The 16,129-nt window shown below is 36.6% G+C and overlaps 1 protein-coding gene across 2 annotated transcripts in view; it reads right to left on the bottom strand.

Annotated features, from left to right (window-relative positions):
* Window positions 1–16,129, bottom strand: part of KHDRBS2 (KH RNA binding domain containing, signal transduction associated 2) — a 561,940-nt gene that overhangs the window by 94,939 nt on the left and 450,872 nt on the right. The window contains exon 8 of one of the 2 annotated variants that reach the window (XM_021692046.1): window positions 8,548–8,568. The exons of the other annotated variant lie outside the window; for it this stretch is intronic. Within the exon in view, the coding sequence (XP_021547721.1) occupies window positions 8,548–8,568 (21 nt within the window). The remainder of the gene's footprint in view (window positions 1–8,547; window positions 8,569–16,129) is intronic. 2 annotated transcript variants of the gene reach the window in all.

Here is a 16,129-nt window from a genome sequence, read left to right as displayed (position 1 = left end):
CTATTATTAGCCAAGCATGATTCAAATGATGAGAGTTTGGTATTAAACAAAGCAAGCAGCAGTTTATATTCACAGAACTTACTTTTGAATCTATTCCTCTTAAAGGTTACATTAAAACCTACCAGCAAATGGTTTTATATAAATAAATATAATGGTTATATAATTGAAAAAATAATATAGTGCAGAATGACAAAAGAACCATACAAATGCTTAAAGAATTTGAAAAATATTTAATACCTAGTATGGCTACCATAATTTTGGTCATGTATAAGATCCCCTTCACACTTAAAAAGTGTAATGGTTATGTTTAAAAGGAGCCATTTACTTAATTTTAACAGACTTTCAAAGGATGTAATTTAACACCGTATATTGTATGCCACAGCCATTGTTTATAAGAACAGATGGTTTCAGTTGAAAATATGTCATGGAGGATGACAACTGTGCATTATTTAATAAGAATTCTTTATTATGCTGTAAAATGCTGATAATGAACTTGAGTTTCCAAGCTACCTGTATTTTATATTTTCATATAAATATATATGCAAAACAAAATGTGCAGAACGAATATCACCATTGTTTTCTAAATTATGTAAGTGATAGTAGAGAATAAAACTAAGAAGTCTGGTCTTTTATGAAAAGAAGCTTCTGCTTTAATAGAGCATCTCTGGGGGCACCTGGGTGGCTCAGTCCTTTAAGCCTCCAACTCTTTTTTTTTTTTTTAAAGATTTTATTTATTTGACAGAGAGAGAGACAGCGAGAGAGGGAACACAAGCAGGGGGAGTGGGAGAGGGAGAAGCAGGCTTCCTGCTGAGCAGGGAACCCGATGCGGGGCTCGATCCCAGGACCCTGAGATCATGACCCGAGCCGAAGGCAGTCACCCAACCGACTGAGCCACCCAGGCGCCCCAAGCCTCCAACTCTTGATTTTGGCTCAGGTCATGATCTCAGGGTCGTGAGATAAAGCCCCGTGTCAGGCTCCATGTTAGGCATGGAGCCTGCTTAAGATTCTCTCTCTCCCTCTCCTTCTGCTCCCTGCCCCCCCCCCCGCTCATGCGGTCTGTCTCTCTCTTAAAAAAAAAAAAAGCATCTCTGGATGTATTTTTAAGCAATTTCTTTGTAAATTAACAGAATTAAAAAAAAAAACAACTAAATAGCACTGAAGATACCCAGCTGAACATACATTTTTTACCATAAGAAGAAGGAAAGATGAGGGTCTTGTTTCATGTTGCAGTTAGGGGAAGTAAGAAATTGAGTGAAGGGGAAAATGTTTGTCCGCCATGAGACGAGATATTATGTCAAACACAGGGTTACGTGGTTTCCCATCCATACATAACAGCATCCTAATACCTCATTAGTTGCATCTGAGATGTATTTCATTAATTTTCATCGCAACCCAGTTAGATAGGTATTAATATCTCCATCTTTATCAACAAGGACACATAGGATCAGAGTCTTTAACTTGGAAGAGATGAGAAAAGCATGAGCATGACCTGTTACAAAGAAAAATAGTAACTGATCTTCAAGACTTCATCATGTTCATTCCACAAACATCTTTTTAAGCACTTAGCAAATACTGGGCACTCTCCCAAATATATTAGTGTGTTTTCTTTTTCACTGCCAACCTCTGGGCTATCAGGCCCTTTCTAGGAAATGCCAAGTTCTGCCCTCACTGGTTATATCTCACATGCATTATCTAACATTGCCCCGTTGTAATAGACTCCTAAGGAAGAACAACTCACTGATCTCACAAAATAGCTTGATAATAGCATGTCAGTATGTTGTATGTGGAAGCACACACACACAGACACGCACACACACAACTACTTCAAGCAAAAATACATGCATTGGTAGAAACAATCTCGGTCTTTTGACTGAAAAAATATTTCTTGATTTGATTAGTGAAACTGTCTCCAGGCAGAGAGGTCATTTTTTTGAAAATTGAAATACAATTGACATATAACGTTGTGTAGCTTTAACATGTACAATATATTGTTTTGATACATTTTTACATTGTACTATGATTATCACCCTAGCCTTAGCTAACACCCCGTATCTTCACAGAATTATCATTTCTCTTTTGTTGTAGGAACAATTACTAGCTAGTCTCTTAGCAACCTTGAAGTTTATAGCACAGTATGTTGAGTATAAGCACAATGCTGTGTGTGTATTGGCTCTCCAAGACTTAGTTATTTACTAGCTCCCAATTTATACTCTTAAACAACATATCCCCAATTCTCCCCCAGCTCTGCCAGCCTCTGGTTAAAAAAACAAAAAACAAGAAAATGAAAAACCTAAACTAAACTAAATAACGACCGTTCTACTCTCTGTTTACAAGCTTGGTTTTTTTAGATTTTACATTTAAGTAATATCAGGCAGTATATATCTTTCTCTTTCTAACTTGTAGCATGTAGCATAATGCCATCAAGGCCCATATGTGTTGTTGCAAATAGCAGGATTTCCTTCTTTCTCATGGCTGAACAATATTCCATTGTGTTTATATACCACAAATTTTTAATCTACTCATCCACTGATGGACACTTAAGTTGTTTCTATATCTTGACCATTGTGAATAATGCTGCAATAAACAAGGGAGTGTATACATATCTTCAAACTCCTGTTTTCATTTCCTTTAGATATATAGTTAGAAGTGGAATCGCTGGAGGGCGCCTGGGTGGCTCAGTTGGTTAAGCGACTGCCTTCGGCTCAGGTCATGATCCTGGAGTCCCTGGATCGAGTCCCGCATCGGGCTCCCTGCTCGGCAGGGAGCCTGCTTCTCCCTCTGACCCTCCCCCCTCTCATGTGCTCTCTCTCTCTCTCATTCTGTCTCAAATAAGTAAATAAAATCTTTAAAAAAAAAAAAGAAGTGGAATCGCTGGATCATATGATAGTTCTATTTTTAATTTTTTAAGGAGCCTCCATACTGTTTTCCACAGTGGCTGACCCAATTTACATTCCAACCAATAGTGTACAAGGGTTCTTTTTTCTCCACATTCTTGCCTGCACTTGCTATCTCTTCTTGATGATCCCCATTCTAACGGGTGTGAGGTGATATGTCATTGTGGTTTTGATTTGCATGTCCCTGTTGATTATTGATGTTGAACATCTTTTTATGTGCCCATTGGCCATTTGGATGTTTTCTTAGGAAAAATATCTATTTAGCTCCTCTGCCCATTTTTAAAATTAGATTGTTGTTGTTGTTATTGTCTTGTATGAATTCTTGACATATTTTGTATACTAACCCCTTATCTGACAGATATATATTTTGCAAATATTTTGTCCCATTCTGTAAGTTGTCTTTTCACTTTATTGGTTGTGTCTTCTGCTATGCAGAAGCTTTTTAGTTTGATGTAGTCCTATTTTTGCTTTTGTTGCTTGTGGCTTTTGGTGTCATATCCAAAAAATCATTGCCCAATCCAGTGTCAAGGGTTTTCTTCCCCATGTTTTCTTTTAGGAGTTTAAAGGTATCAGGCCTTATGTTTAAATCTTGAATCCATTTGAGTTAATTTTTGTGGGTGGTATAAGATAGGAGCCCAATTTCACTTTCCTACATGTGGTTATCCAGTTTTCCCAACACCATTTGTTGAAGAGACTATCTTTGCTCCATTGAGTGTTCTTGTTTCCCTTGTCAAGTATTAGTTGACTATATACGTAGGGATTTAATTCTGGGCTCTCTGTTCTGTTCCGTTGGTCCATGGGTCTATTTTTATCCAGGACCATATTGTTTTAATTATTATAACTTGTAGTATAATTTGAAATCAGGAAGTGTGATGCTTCTGGCCTTGTTCTTTCTCAGGATTGTTTTTTCTGTTCAGGGTCTTTTGTGTTTCCATACACATTTTAGGATTGTGTTTTCTCTGTGAAAAATGTCATTGTAATTTTGTTAGGGATTACATTGATCAATAGATGGCTTTGGGTAGTGTAGACATTTTAACAATATTAATTCTTATGATCCATGAACACAGAGTATCTTTCCATTCGTTTGTGACTTTTTAAAATTCTTTTTTTCCTTTCCAAGTATTTATTTAAATTCCAGTTAGTTAATATACAGTATAATGTTAGTTTCAGTTGTGGACTTTAGTGATTCATCACTTCCATACAATCCCCGGTGCTTATTGCAAGCGCCCTCCTTAATCCCCATCACCTATTTAACCCATCCCCCACCCACCACCCTCCAGTAACCCTCAGTTTGTTCTTTATGAGTCTGTTTCCTGGTTTGCCTCTCTCTGCCTCCCACCCCATGTTCATTTTTTTTTTCTTAAATTCAAATTCTTTCATCAAGTCTTACAGTTTTCACTGTACAGACTTTTCACTTCATTGGTTAAATTTATTCCTAAGTATTTTATTGTTTTTGATGCTACTGTCAGTGAGATACTTTTATTTCTTTTTCAGGTGTTTCCTTGCTAGGGTGTAGAAACAGCACTGATTTCTGTACATTAATTTTATATCCAGAAACTTTATTGAATTCATTGATTACTTACAAGTCTTTCGTTGAGTCTTTAGGATTTTCTATGTGTAAGATCATATCATCTGCAAATAATGACAATTTTACTTTTTTTCAATTTGGATTTTTTTTCTTACTAATTGCTCTAGCTAGGACTTCCTATACTATGTTGAATAAGAGTGGTGAGAGTGGGCACCCTTGTCTTGTTCCTGATCTTAGAGAAAAAGCTTTTAATTTTTCACCATTGAGTGTAATATTAGCTATGAATGTGTCATATATGACATTTGTTATGTTGAGGTATGATCCTTCTATATACGGTTTGTTGAGGGTCTTAATAGTAAAAGAATGTTGTTTTTGTCAAATGCTTTTTCTGCATCTGTTGAGATGATCATACGATTTTCATCCTTCATTTTGTTAATGTGGTTTATTACATTAATTGATCTGCACATACTGAACCACCCTTATATCCCAGGGATAAATCCCAGTTGGTCATGATGTTTAATCCTTTTAATATGTTGTTGAATTTGGTCTGCTAATATTTCATTGAGCATTTTTGCATTTATAGTCATCAGAAATATTGGTTTATAGTTTTCTTCTAGTTTCCATATCTGTCTTTGGTATCAGGATAGTCTTATGAGTTTGGAAACATTTGTTTCTCCTCAATTTTTTAGAAGAAGTTGAGAAAGACTGGCATTAATTCTTCTTTAAATGTTTGGTAGAATTCAATGAAGACCTCTGGGTCTGGGCTTTTCTGTGTTGGGAGGTTTTTGATTACTGATTCAATCTCTTTACTTGTTCTTGGTTTATTCCAATTTTGTTTCTTACTGATTGATTCTTGGTGGATTGCATGTTTCTAGGAATATACTCAATTTCTTCTAGGTTATCCAATTTGTTGCCATATTATGATCCTATGTATTTCTATAGTAGCAGTTGTAATCCCTCCTCTTTCATTTCTGATTTGAGTCTTTTTTTTTCTTAGTTTAGCTAATGGTTTGTCAATTTTGTTTATCTTTTCAAACAACTAGATCTTAATTTCATTAATTTTTTTCTATTGTTTTTTCTGTCTCTGTTTCCACTCTGATCTTTATTATTTCCTTTCTCCTGCTAATTTTGGGCTTATTTTGTTCTTTTTCTATTTTCTGGAAGTGTAAAGTAAGGTTGTTTATTTAAGATTTTTCTTTTTTCTAATATATGCATTTATCAGTATAAACTGCCTTCTCAAAATTGCTTTTACATAAAGCATCTATAGGTTTTGGTATATCATGTTTCCATTTTCATTTGTTTTGAATTTTTTTTTATTTTGCTTTTAATTTTTTCTTTGACCTACTGGTTTTCCAGGAAACCAGTTTAATTTCCACATCTTTGTAGATTTTGCAGCTTTCCTCTTGTTTACTTCTGGCTTCATACCATTGTGACTGGAGTAGACACTTGGTATGATTTCAGTCTCCTTAAATTTGGTAAGACTTGATTTGTGTCCTATCATGTTGTCTAACTGGAGAATGTTGCATATGCACTGGAGAAGAACCTACATTCTACTTCTGTTGGATAGAATGTTATGAAAACGTCTTTTGGATTAATTTAATCCAAAGTATGGTTCAAGTCCATCATATCCTTGTTGATTTTTTGTCTGGAAAATGACCTAACCATTGCTCTGAGTGGGGTACTTAATTCCTCTATTATTGTACTGTTGTTTCTCTCTTCAAATCTGTTAGTAGTTGCTTAATATATTTAGGTGCTCCAGTGTTAGGTGCATATATATTTATGATTGTTATATTTTACTGATGGATTGCCACTTTTGTCATTATATAATGACCTTCTTTTGTTATCATTTTTGGTTTAAAGTTTATTTTGTCTGATATAAATATAGCTATCCCTGATTTCTTTTGGTTTCCACTTGTATGAAATATCTTTTTCCATCCATTCTCTTTGAGCCTGTGTGTGTCTTTAAAGCTGAAATGAGTCTTGTAGGCAGCATATAGTTGAATGTTATATTTTTATCCATCCAGCCACTCTGTGCATTTTGATTGGTAAATTCAGTCCATTTTCATTTAGAGTATTTGATATGTGAAGGTTTACTAATGCCATCTTATTGTTTTGTATTTCCATTGTTTCCTTTTTCCTTTGTTTTTGCTTCCCTTTGTAAATTGGTGATTTTCTGTGATGGTATGTTCCGTTTCCCCTTTATCTTCTATGCTAGCTTTTTGCTTTGTGTTTACCATGAGGCTTACATAAGGCATCTCATAGATAAAACAGTCCATTTTAAGCTGATAGCAACTTAACTGTGATCGTCTATAAAAGCTTCACCCTTTTACTCCCACCCTTTCGTATTTTTGATGTCATTATTAACCTCTTTTATTTTGTGTATTTGTTAACACATCATAGTAGCTATAATTACTTAGTACTCTTTCCTTTGATCTTTATACTATAGTTAAGTAGTTAACTCACCATCCTATTACAGATTTAGAGTTTTCTTTCTTTTTTAAAAATATTTTTTAAAAGATTTTATTTATTTATTTGACAGAGAGAGACACAGCAAGAGAGGAAACACAAGCTGAGGGAGTGGGAGAGGGAGAAGCAGGCTTCCCAGGAGCAGGAAGCCCAATATGGGGCTCGATCCCAGGATACCGGGATCATGACCTGAGCCAAAGGCAGACGCTTAATGACTGAGCCACCCAGGTGCCCCCAGATTTAGAGTTTTCTAAGTTTGACTGTATAATTACCTTTCCCAGTGTGCTGTAAACTTTCATATGTTTTCATTCACTGATTAGTGTCTTGATTTCAGCTTGAAGAACTCCTCTTAAAATTTCTTGCATGTAGGTCTAGTGGTGATGAACTCACTCAGCTTTTGTCTAGGAAAGTCTTTATTTCTCCTTCATATCTGAAAGATAACTTTGCTGATTAGAGAATTCTTGGCTGGCATTTTTTTTTCCTTTCAACACTTTAAGTATGTCATTCCACTCTCTCTGATGAGAAATCCATTGATAGACTAATGGGGGTTCCTATGAGGGTTACAATATCCGCCTCCCCCACCTCTGCTCTGCTGCTTTAAGAATTTTTTACCTATCCTTGATCTTTGACGGTTTCATCATAATGTGTCTTGGGAGGTCTTTTTGCGTTGAGATAATAGTAAGGGTGATCTATTAGCTTTGTAAACTTAGATGTCCAATTCTCTCCCCAGGTTTGGGAATTTCTCAGCTATGACTTAAATAAGTTTTCTGCTCTCTTCTCCCTTTCTTCTCCTTCTGGAATCCCAAATATTCCAATATTTGTTCTTTTGATCAAATCCCATAGGTCATGTAGGCTTTCTTCAACCCTTTTCATTCTTTTTCCTTTGTTCTCTTCCAACTGGTTTATTCCAAAATTCTTATCCTCTAACTGACTTATTCTATCTTCCATTTGCTCTACTCTGCTGCAGATGCCTTTTTATTACATTTTTTTCCTTTCATTTTATTGAGGTCTTTAGCTCCAGAATCTGTTTGGTCCTTTTTCATGACTTCTATCTCTTCAGAAAAAAAAAAATCTCATTTTTATCATATTTTTTTTCAAGATTTCTTTGAACTGAGTTTTCTTGTAGCTCATTGAGTTTCTCCAAAACAGCTCTTTTGCATTTTGATGGCATGTTGCCTTGATTTTCCATGTTCTTTTAGTTTTGTGCTGCTGCTTTCACACTTGAAGTGGAAGACACCCCTTAAGTCTTTGTTAATTGCCTTCTGATTGGGAATTCTTTTCGATGATGTTTTTATTATATGGGGTTTTATCTGTCTTTGTGTGAGCCTACCTGTTCCACTGTACTTGCTCCCTCTTGTGGCGGCATTTTGTGTCTTCTCTGGTTCTTGCAAGTCCCCAGGCTGGCTGCTGGAGCCCTCTCTTTTGTTTCCAGAAGATGGCACTATTGCTCAAATTTGTGGTTTCTTCCTGGCCCAGAAGACCCTGGCCTATTTCTGAGTGTATATCTGTTTAAGAGCTCTCTTGACACAGCACTCAGGAGTGCACACAAAGAACCAGCCACAGAGTAAGGGGAGGTGTGACTTTAGCCCCTGGGGAAGGTGCCTGCAGAACTCTGGACCTAGTACAGAGTTCCCAGGGTATGTTACTCCCAGAGGCTACTGGGTGGTCTTTCTGAATAGTCTGCAAAAATCAAGTCTCTTATCTGTCTCTTTCCCAATGTCTTACCTCCCCTCAAGTCATGAAGGTTCCACCTCAGTACTCTGTATTGCTGGAGAGAAATGGGTTTCTATGTCAGTGTCCCACACAACTGAGATGACCAGGTAATCATTTGCTGTTCTCCCCACCTCAACCCCCTACCCCCCCTACTGCCTCCCCACACACACCGCCATGTACAGAAGAGGTCACCCCTGCTGGATAGAGCAGCCTCATGCAATGTTTCCTTGGTGGGAAGGGTGGCATGAGGAAAGTTTCTCTTACATCTGCCTCCTCTGTGACCAAACTTAAATGTATACATAAGTATGTATTTTTTTTTTTTTCCCTTCAGTGCTATGCTGGAATCTCTCCTAGGAAAGGCTCGGCTCAGAAAATTCTCTCTCATGTGTGGGTATGTGCCCAGGTCAATACTGTCCAGGTTTTTTTCCCAACTGGGTCAAGAGAGATCTGACATGTTCACTATCTCCTTTGGTTTCACAGCTTATACCTAGGTCTGTCTGCCTATTATTGGACGCTCAGGTGGGTGAGACTCCTCCCAGGACCATTGGTGTCTGGTGCTAGGTCCCACAATACCCACAAAACACTTTTGTTTGTGGATGGGTATCTGTTTCATTTTCATTTTGATGCATCCATTGCATTGTTATCAGACTATGTGCACAGCTCATTCTGCATGAGTAGAAACACACAAATGGAGAAACAAAGAACCCTCTGCAATGTGAATTATTTCATCTTAATGTTTTTGAGCATGAAGGTGCCCAGTCTGTATTTTTACTGCCAAAGGAGCAAAGAAAATGCAAGACAACATTTTGTACCAGTGAAATTTGTTTAAAACCATGTAACATCATTAAAAAGAGTGATTAGTTATGGTTAGTTTGGTTAAAGAATACTACAGTTAGTTCATAAGTATAAAACATAAATGTTTTTTAGTACAAATGCTTTTTATACTGTCTGCTAAAGTAATCTAAAAAACTATAGAATTTTATGATATTAGAATGACTTCTAAATTGTAAATTTTATAGTTATTCTACTTGGCCACAACAATCATCACGAAAGCAAATTATTATCTTTTCTTTCTCATTATGTTAATGCCTTGGGTAATGAGGCATTTTAACTTATTTAATATTTAAAAGATGAAATTGGACCTATACTTTTTATGTTTTTCAGTTGTTATTCTGTAGTTTTCTCTTAAACAAAAAACCCTATACATTTTTATAGTAGTATATGTCTGTAGTGTATATAGACATATACTAATGTATGCATAAGACAAAAAAAAACTTCCATTTATTTACTTCTTTAAGTAAGTAATTATATAGTTACAAAGTTAAAGTTGTTAAATTTCGCTGAAAAGAAAAAGACAATTAAAGAATTGATGAAGACTGATACCCTTCATTTTTGTGGCATATTTAGCAGCCATCAAATACGGAGTCGAAGGACCAAGTGAAAAACTTCTGCACTTGACACATCTACGAGGCCACATATTCTTTCACTAAGCTTTGCAGCATCAGTCATGAATTACAGTACAGTTAAGTTTTAAATGCTGCAGTTTTTTGTCCCCAAGGTATCTGTTCCAAGACATTATACATTTTTTTAAAGCATTAAATAAGCAGTCAGAAATATAAGCTATGTAAGTGTCCTTTTTCCCCTTTCATTTCATCATTTTGAATATCTTGAGGGCTTTTCACTGCAGAGTCCTGCTGCTCTAACCTAAAAAAAAGAAAAGTGTTCTTATTTCTAAGCTTACTAGGTCTTTCTTTTACATAGTTCATCGTTTTGTGAATAACGTGTATGTTCAATAAAATAATCAAGAGATATTGCCATCATCATGACAGCTTAATGAAACAAAGTAATGACTTAGAATTTCTACTTTGAAATAAAAAAAATTAAAGCACAATAATCACAAAACTTCTTTTGGTAGATTATTTTTAGTTAGTTCCCTTCCAATTAAGAGTTTCTCAAAAATATCCTCTTGACATATAAAACCAAAACCTTCATCAACACTACTATGGCCCCGAATTTCTCCATTTTGTTATGTCCACTCTGGCATGGAATGTACTAATATAATATTTAGAAGAAACAAAATAGGTGGATGGGCAGTAAGCAGTTTGAGTTCTAATCTTTACTTTGTAAGTCCCTCTATACCCATCTCCTTCTGTTTTCAATACTTTGTAATTCCACTGTGGAAAATGTTATTTATAGTACTGATTATTGCATGTGAAAGTTATAAAGTAGTAAGTTATGTGTATTAATGAGAACATATCAGTATCTAAGTTATGTGTGTGCTAGTGTAAATGCACACACATCTCTAAGTAATAAGATTTTCTCTATAATATGCCTAAAAGAATGACTGCAAAAGGCATTGTTTTTACATCCTAACTTCAAGTTTAAAATTGCTGTGATGCTGCTTGGACTTGTGCTAGTGTCTGTAGGTTCTTTATCCTTTGAGATAAAAATCAGAGTTCTTGGTCCCTGATTAATCTTGGCGCCAAACTTTTACAAAGAAAATGATTAAGAAGCTAATTTCATGTTTTGTGACTCAAATCCCACACAGATGTATTATATGCTGCTACATATCATATTTTTAGAAGAGAAAGTCAGGTGGTCGTGTCTAAAAATATGTTTTACCATAGCACATACCCTCCCCACTGTGAATTGTTAAGACTGTTGAATCACAGACTGGTAACTCTGAAACAAATAATACATTATATGTTTAAAAAAAAAAAAGAAGAAGAAGAAGATAGCAGGAGGGGAAGAATGGGGAAGAATGAAGGGGGGGAAATCAAAGGGGGAGACAAGCCAGGAGAGACTATGGACTCTGAGAAACAAACTGAGGGTTCTGGAGGGGAGGGGGTGGGGGGATGGGTTAGCCTGGTGATGGGTATTAAAGAGGGCACGTACTGAATGGAGCACTGGATGTTATATGCAAACAATGAATCATGGAACACTACATCAAAAACTAATGATGTAATGTATCGTCATTAACATAACAATAAAATAAATAAAAATAAAAATATGTTTTAAACATAGTTTCTCTCACCATGAAGATGACGAGCTTTAGTTAGGGGATCACAAGTGCTCCTTTTTCCTGTGCCTTGCCTTCCCTAGTTCCTCACCCATGAGCCACAAAGCAAATGTTACCTGTGTCTCAGGATTGTTGTATTCAAATAATCTGGCTCCACCCTGGAGGGTAGTTGCATAGTAGTGTAGTCAGTAGTATATTTACCTACTTTAACATAAACTAATTGGAAAAAAATCTTACTCTGATGTGCTGTTTTTCAGCATCCTCCCAATTCTGGACCTTTCTCAACCTAATGGCTGGATCTACGTCTTTCTTCAGAAATGGGGCCCATCCTGGCTGTAGGTAGGGGACACAGCCTTCATGTGTCCACCCTTGTTTCCAACCCAGTCATCTCCATCTCATACCTTGGTATGGAAATTCATTTTTTCATTTGTTCACCTTTGCCAGAGTTCCTTTTTTAGTTTCTACCTATAATGCCTATATCTTTAGAAATGGGATACCATCTTGTTCTTGTCAGTCCTTCACACTTGGATAGTACTTTTGCTTCTAAATACCAGTAACTGTATCCCTACTTCCTGATGCAGACTGCTTTTGTGGATATCAGAATATCATCAGCTTCTAGATTCTGTGTTGCTGCAGCCCACTCACTTGCCTATTAGGACATCCTGGGTGGATATGCTGGATTTCCTTCATGTCAACTACCTGTTTAATGAGTGAATCTATGTAATGATAATAGGAGTGATAACAGCAGTTATTCCCATTTCTACCATAATTCTAGTTCCTTTAAATATTTTGGACATTACACTGAATCAATGATTTTTCCTGGATTTCATTTTAGATAGCATGCAATATATGAGAGCAAATGTTTTCTCAAATTTCCATTGGTTATTTTTTATTTAACAAATAATTTCAGAGCATCTTTGTTGTGCTGGGACATTTGCTGAAGATGATAGGCATTATTTTTTTATCCCTAGAGTCCAAATACTACTTGGAGAAAAGAATATGATAAAAGCAGATGATTTTGAAAGAGTATAAAAAGAGAATACAGATGATTCTAATTAAGCTTGGATGGAAGAAAGAAGGAAATGACATTAGTCAGAGCTTTCTAGAGGAGGTAACAGTCATGGCTGACCATCAATGATTCAGTATTATTTAAGACACTGTCTAATGGAATTATATCTGTTTCTACATTTCTTTATTTAAATTGATAATTCGTAGACATATCAGAAAAGAAAGAAGACCAATGGGCAACTCTTTGTAGGCCTAATTCAGTTTAGCTGCAATTAGCCAAAATTGATGTAAGGTGTCACTGTCTGCCCCCTCCCCCTTCTGCAGATGATGATACCCATATGGCAAGAGTGGTGATGATGATGATAAACACCACTTGAGTGTTTATATATTCTGGGAAATTTGCTAAAATGGGTTTATACCTTTATATGCTTGATCCCATTTGAGCCTTATAGTAGGTAGAATTTTAAGATGGTCTCTTAGATTCCTGGCCACTGGTGTACACACAATTTCTCCTGGTATTCAGTGAAACACTAACCTAGGTACAGCTGTGAAGGGATTTTACAAATGTAATTAAAGTCTTAAATCAATGGATCTTTAGATAGGGGTATTATCCAGGTGAGCCTGAATTAATCATATGAGTCCTTTAAGTCTGGTCATACATAGAGGTCAGAGACAGAGGAAGTCAGAGATCCAAAGCACGAGGACTCATTGTGTCACTCTGGCTTTGAAGAAGCCACATGGCAAGCAAGTAGGTGGCCTCCAGGATCTGAGAGTGAGCTCTGGCTGATAAGCAGAATCTACTCAGCTGAGAAAGTTTATTCTTCCATGACCACATGAGTTTGAAAGAGGACTCCAAGCTCCAGATGAGATCAGAGCAGACCGATACCATGGTTTTAGACTTGTGAGACCCCCAAACAGAAAGCCCAGTTGAGCGCCCCTCTAGAATTCTCTGGGTACAATTTGTAGCCATGGGCTTCAGAAAAGCCTTTTTCTCACCTATTCATTGGCAGATCTTTCTCTTCAATTAAAGACTGGATGGGTCATGGAGAAGAAGTCTAAAGAGAGCTACATCCATGCCTCTACCCTCCCTATCTTGTAATGGCAGAAGGATGGCAGGGTGAATCAAATGTGTGCACGTGTGTGTGTGTGTGAGAGAGAGAGAGAGAGAGAGAAACAGAGAAAGAGAGAGAAGGTAAAGAGACAGAAAGTTATGGATCTCTACATCCTGATAAAGAACAGATGTAAAAATTGAAAGCAATTATCTCAAAAACTTTTGGAGAATAAAAGAAGGGAAATTAGAGAAGTTCCTTGGCGTGGGCTTTTCTGACTACAATACTGACTTAATTTAAATCTTGACTTTGTTTTCCCAGATTCAAAATGTATTTTCTTAATCATGGACTGAATCATGCTGCCCTCCTCCTCATAATCAATTTGTTAGATGTGAGTGGGAATTGGAAACAAAACAATTTGTCAGTTGTTTGCAGACACAAAGACAGAATTCTAGGCAGCCCTGTTGCCTATGGAAACATGCTTATTAAGAAGCATAAGAATCAAGGTCTTTCCCAGCACCCCTTCTAGAGAGGGACTGAATGCACAGGGACATCCTTGCAAGGAAAAACATTAAAAGCCTACTGACACTGGAACTGTTTGAGTTAGACACACCACTTGTTATCAATCCCACAGACTCATATGTATTCCTATACTTTCAAGCTTATTTGGACAAATACAATTGAATAATTATAATAGCAGACATTTAATCATACTTACTACATGTCAGGCACTGCTCATGTTATCTTTACACATATTATCTCATTTAATCTTTGTAACAACACTTTAGGACAGGCACAACTAATGTCCCTATTTTGGAGACAAGAACATTGAGGCAGACATGAAACAATGTGTGTGTGGTCACACATGTAGGTGGGGCTGGAGCTGGGACATGAACCCAAGCTGTCAGACTTCAGACACTATGTCTAACCACCGTAACAGTAAATTCTGTAACAGAATTTATTTTCCAAAGGCACATACAACAATATTTCTTATCCATCCATTTTTCTTACAATGTCATACTGGCACACTTCCCTTCAAGAGGTGAAATCTAGGCTTCTTTTTCTTAAATCAGAGCAAGGTTTGGGTCTAAGTTAGAAATGACATTATGAAACTTTCAAAGCCAGTCTTAAAAGGTGGTACAGCATTCACCTGATTCTGTTGGGCTACTCGCCTTGGGAGCCCTGAACTGCCATGTAAGCAGTCTAATACCCCTGGGGCCACCATGGTGTGAGGAAGCCCAAATTAATCCCTAAGAAGGGAGACCACCTGGAGAGGCCCTGAGTCTACATAAAAGTGGAAGATGCCCAAGAAGCCCCCAGCTGCTTCGGCATCCCCACCATCCTTCCTCCAGCCACCATCTGACTTCACACACAGGAGAGACCTGAGTCAGAACTCCAAGAGCCACTCCCAAATTCCTGGCCCCCAAAACCCCTGAGATACAAAACAGTTGTTACTGTTTTAAGCCACAGTGTTTGGGGGCAGTTTGTTATGCAGTAACAGACACAGATAGAAATATTTCTATAGAAAAGTGGATTCAGTTAAAATGAAGTACATACAATTATTAAATATACTAATTAAAAATGTGTTTTAATTATAAGTTTCTATTTTGGTATATGCCCTGATTTCCCAAGTAGAAATTTTCTTACTATGATAACACTGTTTGAATCTCAAAAGTTGGTTTAATCCAGTTACCAGTTTTGTTTTGTCTTCTATTATTTCGAAGGATGGGTTAATTTCTATAGAAATTATAGTAACTAGATTCTACTTCTTAAATTAATGTGATTTGCTTACTGTCTTTTTAATGTGAAATAATTTCTTCAGGATGAAAGTACTCTACCTTCCTGCAAAATATCCTATTTTGGTGAAACATTTTTGCTTTGTGAATAAGGTACCACACATCACTGTAATAATCCAGCCAGAAGACCCCTACTGGATAACAATATTAAATTAACTGTCATGTTAAGGGGGGATTTGAAGAACAAATTAAATTCCCATTCAGGCATTCAAATAAAGCAACTGCTTGAATGCTCACTCAGTGGGCATCATCTCATCACTCGGTGGGCATCTTAATTGCGGAGGAATATTCCCACTGGCAAGCTTATTTACTTCACGATTTTAAATATGTACATCAAGGAAAGTGTGAGAGCATTAGCTCAACTGCCATTAGTAGTTTAAATCTATAAAATTGATTCATCTTAAATATTTAAGGGTAGAATTATTTCCAGGGAGCAATCACATTAAGCACCTACTTTCTGTGTATGTCTGCTAAAGAGATACAGAAATTAATCCATTACGAGGAACTGGGAGCATTCAAATGGGGCCTGATAAATGTAAAACTGAGGTCCTACATGATGTGAGGTTATAAACATGAAACTATATCCCGAATTCTGGTTCTAGTTCCATTAAACAAGTTTTTTTTTACTAGAAGTCAGTGTAATTACAGTGAAACGG

Source organism: Neomonachus schauinslandi, chromosome 8 (assembly GCF_002201575.2).
Source record: "Neomonachus schauinslandi chromosome 8, ASM220157v2, whole genome shotgun sequence".
NCBI classification, from domain to species: Eukaryota; Metazoa; Chordata; class Mammalia; order Carnivora; family Phocidae; genus Neomonachus; species Neomonachus schauinslandi.
This window is presented reverse-complemented; position numbering and strand designations above follow the sequence as displayed.